Genomic DNA, 6,022 nt, shown 5'->3' on the forward strand with positions numbered 1-6,022 from the left:
CCGGTTCGTGCCAGTAGTGCTACTTACCGACCCCAGCATGCAAAGCGCACACGGCGGCGCGTTTTCGTGATTTTGTAATAAAAATCCCTACGCCGTGAAATTAAAAAAAATACAATTAATGTACATTAGGTTTCTTTGGTATTCAATTTTGAGAAAGATTTGTATCACGCCATATCAAAAACATATGGCATGGCAGTTTGACAGGAAGGGGTTATTCTATGTCCGCTCAGCATATAGGATTCATGTCGACCTTCTTCGGCGCCAATGCCAGCGGCAAACTGGTGAATGCTCGTCAGGGCGGGAGGAGGAAAAGAAAATGTGGCGGCACCTCTGGCAAGTGAATTGCCCCGGGAAGGTACATCACTTCATGTGGAGATTGGCACACAATAGTCATCCTTTGCTGCGAAACGTGGAGCACATTGGAGTTGAACTGGACACAAGTTGCGTGGTGTGCCATCGTCTGCTGGAGGACGGAGGGCACTTGTTTCTGCGCTGCAAAGAGGTAAAGAAAATGTGGAGTGCTTGTGGTCTGGAGGGTGTTCGTCAAAGCCTGCTTGAATGCCAAACATCTCGCCGGCTGCTGGAGGAACTCTTTCGTATACCCGAGGATGTAAAACTAAGAGCAATTTGCCTCATGTGGTTGTGGTGGACAGAGAGGAACAAAGCGAATCATAACCAAAACAGAGCATCAGCGGAGGAGTTTCAGTCTTCAGTTACCAGACATGTCACTAAATGGCGGGAATACAATGCAAAACATGTACAACCAAGAGTGCAGAGGATTCAGAAATGGGTCAAGCCAGCTCTGGATGTGGTTAAAATCAACATTGATGCAGCTTTTAGGGGCCTGTCATAACCTGATGGCTGGGGGTGCATTGCTCGGGACCATGCTGGAGACGTCCTCTTCGCGGCCGCCGGCGTGTTGGAAAACATGTCCGATGCTCTTCATGCTGAAGCTTCGGCCCTGCTGCATGCAGTCCGGTTTGCTGAAGACCATAGCATGGGTCGTGTTGTTTTTGAGACTGATTGCTTGGCTCTTGTGCAGACCACTAATCCTGGAACTCTTTCGATCCCCACTGGGTGCCATCTTTCGCGAGCTCAAATACCTGCTCCAGTTCGGTTTTATTAAGTGGAATGTCTACCACTGTCCACGCGCTTGTAATGCCCCAGCCCATGAACTGGCTGCTTTAGGCTGTAGTGGTGTCTATGGGAACCAATTTGTTTGGCTTTCAAATCTCCCTGATATTGTAACTCGTGTGGTGACCACCGATCTGGTTGGTCCTTGGTAATTGGAATGCACGGTGTTCCAGTAAAAAAAAACATAATCATATCTTTGTACTTTGTAGAAGACAAAATCACAGTTCCATCCTCTTAAACCAGTGTCTCAAAAATATTTTCTCTTATACCATGGTAAAAGCGTAACTCCGCCTATGTCTTCTAGGCATAGCCGGTCCCAAGCCCGGGTAAAGGAGGAGGGTTGTGATAGGCTTGGCGAGCCAACGTAAAAACTAGCCAGTCCCATAGGTATGAAACCCATTTGAGCGAGAATAGTACTAGGATGGGTGACCTCCTAGGAAGTCCTCGTGAAAGGGTTTCATATCTAAGGGTTGTGATAGGCTTGGCGAGCCAACGTAAAAACTAGCCAATCTTTTGGGTATGAAACCCATTTGGGCGAGAGTAGTACTAGGATGGGTGACCTCCTGGGAAGTCCTCGTGAAAGGGTTTCATATCTAGCCTACCCCAACTTGTTTGGGATAAAAGGCTTCGTAAGTAAGTACCATGGTAAAAGCGTAGCAACAGACTCCACGCCTGGTGAACGCGAGGGTGTGTTTGGTAGCCTTCTCACCCTTGTTCTCCACCGAGACACGCTGGCTCTAGACATGCCCGAGTACATACCTTACAGTATTTATGTAGTAGCATCCATCTAATGAGACGACATGCTAACCTGAGATTTTTCTGTTTGATAGCATGTACTATATGAGTTCAGTGTGGTTACCTCATTCCTGATATTGCCAGAATGCCACCACAATCATCTGCTCCCTCTGTACACTAATAAAAGACGTTTTGAATCATTACTTTAGTGATCTAAAATGTCGTATATTAATTTACAGATGGAGTAACAATGAAAAAAAAAGGATTGTATACACAGTTCTAGCAAGATTTCAACATAAGTAAATATTTGCACAAAGTTTTGACAATAGCTAGACATGGAAAACATTGAACCAAGTATCAAAGAACAAGGCAAAAACATTACTGCTCTTAACAATGTAGAATTTGCATAGATCAATGACACAAACGGATGAGCTCTACTCGCTGCCATTTAGAATTGCAACGATCTACAATATAAACTGAGTAAGAATTGTAAAAAAAAAAAAATTTGTTGTTGCAGAAATTCATTGTTTTGCCACCAAACACACAAGAATGCAAGCTATTGAACATTCAAGCCTCCTTCAAAATTCCCATAGACTCCACCAAACACGCCCCAAGTAACTTAAGCAATTCAGTCTCAGGTTGTCATGGACGAAATATTTCCTTCTTCAAAGTTCTCGCAAGGGTAAGAGCAATCATCATGCTGGAAAAGCAGGGCATAGAGTTCAACTAATTGAGCCTTTGATATAACTCGAAAAATACAGATACAAAGGGCAAATGGAGAAGCGCCATGTCCTCCTCTCTGCACATAAACTCCATAGTTCTCATGATAACAGAAACGCAGTTCTCATAGTAGGCAAGCTGTGTATGGAGATACTAATAGTCTAATACTACCACTCATTTTACCACCCACTCATCATTTGAACGATTTCAACCAAGGGTTCCCTCCGACAGGTCCATCAGTTTGCCATGTGTACGCTGGCCTCGACTTGCTTGGCAGTTAACAGGGCCCGGACTTCGGTATCTTGATCGGCCATCTCGGCGGCTGCCTGCCCGTAGGCATTCTCCTTCTTGGGACATGCGCCAGCCTCGAGCAGAAGCTTGACGGTGTCCATGTGTTCCCCTCTGGCAGCATGGTGGAGTGGCTGCACGGAGCAAACATATAAGGTTATAGACCACTGATAGCACAAAGCTGTAAATGCAACATGGTTGGCATATGATCAAGTGGTCAAGAGGGCTTACAGTATCGCCTTCAGCATCAACGGTGTTGAGCATTCGTGTTGCACAACCCTCAGCATTTGCAGCAAAACTGAGAATGTACTGAACTATCTCGGTGAAGCCTGTACAAAGAGTGTCAGTAAATAGACTAAACACATTGAGTGCAAAAAGGAAAAAATAAGCCCACTGCAAGTAAAAGAATGCATACCTCCAGCACAAGCATCATGGAGAGGAATTGCCCCTTCTTCATCTTTGGACTCTAAGCTTGCTCCACGTTCCAGCAGTAGCTGACAAGATGAACATGGTTATATACAACCATTGAGCAGAGAAAAATTTCCAAGAAGGCGGAGAAAATTATGCAAGATAGCAATGTAAACCTGCACGCAAAGTAGATGGCCATATAAGCATGCCAGGTGAAGCACAGTATCACCATCTTCAACTGGATCATCAATGCTGCCACCATAGTTATCTGCGTAAACATAACAGTAGAATCTAAATAAAGAGCTCCATCAACGTCAGACACATATGCAGGCATGCTTTTTCTGTTGCAAATAATTGCCAAAAACACCAGCATTAAAAACAGGTTATACTGACCAAGAAAAGTAAAGTATGAAGACAAAATAATTTTAGCAACAAGACTTTTGAACCAGTGCAGCAATATGGCCCCGACACACAGATGGTTAGACAATCACCATACAGACCTCAACTAATCATTATATGATTGTACCACTGCAAGAGTGAGATCTGATAACGATCACTTAGACAAACTTGAAGAGAGAACATCGACAATAACCATGAATGATGTGCATCCCAGCTATACCACAGCAATAGCATTTCCCTTGTTTATGTTTCAGTTTAAGAACTATTAATTTATGTATGCTACAAGAATACAAAACATAGAAGTGCTTTTTTTACGAATATATATTTAAAAAATGGAGATTATATCCTTACAAATTTCCAAGGAAACCATAAAAAACACCACAAGGGGGTGTTCTGAAGAGTGAGATGAGACCCGATGAAGGTTGATTAACTTCATGGGGAAGAAGGCCTGTTTGGTTTGCTGCCCATACTATACTAGCCCTGCCAAAAAATTGGGTGCCTATCAAATCTTGGTCATTGTCTGGCTTCCTGCCAAAATTTTGGCTGCCAATGGGTGTCCACCATTCTTCTCACAGATTTTTGCCAAATAGTTGGCCAAATGAGGGTGAGAAATTCCTTGGCCAAAGAATTGGCAAGCCAATGGTAGGCTAGTGTGGGCATCAACCAAACACAGCCGACATGCCAGCCAAGGAAGCATAGCAAGCAGTTTCAATAAACAAGATAAGATTCCCAAACTAGAGTTGTCCTTCAAATTTTCTAGGGTTAGGCAAGGAAATTTAAGTTGTGTTTGACATAAGATGGCTTTTAAAAAATGCTTGTGTTTTGCTACTTTTAGAAAACCAACTGACAGACAAATACTTGTCAGAGAAATGGATAAAAATGGATGTACCTAGAACTAAAATACGTCTAGATACATCCATTTCTCCGACAAGTATTTCCGGACAGAGGGAATATCATCTCAAGAGCCATACAGCAAATTGTTTCATTCCGTTAAACACTAACAAACGTTTTTTTTTCTCCAACTAACATTTAGTTGCTTCCTTGGCATAATACAGCATCCCCTGTCTCCACAAAAATAAAATAAAAAATACAGCATTACACCGATGGCTCTAAACAGATTGCAATAATAAGAGATGCCACTGCCAGGTTAAGTCGCCACACTTTCAACAACATACATGTCCTAGATTCCAGCAACAATATTTATAACTTATCATACATATATGTGGTGCTCCCACACGCAGAAATGCATCCTAGTGCTACTGGACTAAGTGAAGCCTTTGCTCCTGGGTCACTGAGCTGATGGAAGCACACAGAGGGCGTGTGCAGAAGCGACCCAAACACAACCCATACATCGCAATCATCCAACACAAGACATGCACCAGGAAGATCCAGGTAGAAAATACAACCTGATCCGCTGACAAGGCCATAGGTTCAGGCAGTATCACTAAACTATATGCTGAAACATCTGCAATTTTCACGGGGGCGTCATGAAAAGCGGCGGTCTGGCTAGTGAATTAATCGATACAGTACGCGTACTCTGCTCTAATCAAATAATAACCTCGTAGAACCCTAAAAGTATAATCCAGATACAGGGGGGGGGGGGGGCGGAATTAAGACGGTACCGAGCGCGGTGCGGAGGGCGTCGACGTCGCCGCTCTGGGCGGCGTCGGAGAGGGCCTGGAGGTGGGGAGGCAGCGGCGCCTCCTCGTCGTCGGAGGGGGCGACGAAGGCGCCGGCGTGGTCGGCGACGTCGTCGTCCTCGACGAGGCCGTTGCGGCCGCCGGGGACTGCCATCTGCGGCGAGGACTCGCTTGGCTAGGGTCTCCGCGCGCCTGGGCTTCGGTGGGCTCGCGGGCGTGCGTTGCGCTCTGACGGCGGCTGCGGGCGAGACTTGTGTCGAGAGCTCACGGGGACGAAAAACCTACCTAGGCGGCGCCTGCCCTATATCTGGCGACGTCGGATCAGGAACGAACGCTCCAGATCATACGGAATAAAACGATCATATATACGGGAAATAGATTGTTAGGTCAATCCTCGCCCTAAGGCACAGCCTGTTTTGCCACACCTCTCCTCTTTCGTACTATCTCACCCTCTTCATCCTCACGTCTCATTGTCTTTTCATGAGTTTGACAATGATGTCTTAATGTCTTTTCCCGTTCCATATGTTGAAATATCTCATGTAGGCCTATGGGCCGGCGCATATAATTCTGGTATAGGGTTAGTTAGTTAGAGATATACTAGTATCTAGTTTAAACTCCCATCTCTATCTATTCTCTCTTGTACTCCAAGTTATGTATGCGCTCATGGGATAAGCCCCTTTGTTATCAATAAATACCCG

General features: G+C 44.9%; 1 protein-coding gene across 1 annotated transcript; it reads right to left on the reverse strand.

Moving 5' to 3' along the window:
* Positions 1-2,590: 2,590 nt before the first annotated feature.
* Positions 2,591-5,615, reverse strand: LOC123088135 (poly [ADP-ribose] polymerase tankyrase). The gene is made up of 5 exons (XM_044510298.1): positions 5,307-5,615; positions 3,462-3,553; positions 3,293-3,371; positions 3,109-3,206; positions 2,591-3,011 (listed from the first exon to the last, which is right to left on the reverse strand). Exons 1-5 carry the CDS (start codon positions 5,476-5,478, stop codon positions 2,826-2,828), a joined length of 627 nt encoding a protein of 208 aa, XP_044366233.1. The 5' UTR covers positions 5,479-5,615; the 3' UTR covers positions 2,591-2,825.
* Between the last annotated feature and the right edge of the window lie 407 nt (positions 5,616-6,022).

This window comes from Triticum aestivum, chromosome 4A (assembly GCF_018294505.1).
Source record: "Triticum aestivum cultivar Chinese Spring chromosome 4A, IWGSC CS RefSeq v2.1, whole genome shotgun sequence".
Classification (NCBI taxonomy): domain Eukaryota; kingdom Viridiplantae; phylum Streptophyta; class Magnoliopsida; order Poales; family Poaceae; genus Triticum; species Triticum aestivum.

What these genes read in the sequence shown, in the direction of transcription:
- LOC123088135 (XM_044510298.1), bottom strand. Translation starts at nt 5,478, where the DNA reads ATGGCAGTCCCCGGCGGCCGCAACGGCCTCGTCGAGGACGACGACGTC. An exon ending in CGCCCTCCGCACCGCGCTCG is followed by an intron (nt 3,554 to 5,306) that starts GTACCGTCTTAA and finishes ATGTTTACGCAG; the next exon opens with ATAACTATGGTGGCAGCATT. An exon ending in CCATGATGCTTGTGCTGGAG is followed by an intron (nt 3,207 to 3,292) that starts GTATGCATTCTT and finishes CTCTTTGTACAG; the next exon opens with GCTTCACCGAGATAGTTCAG.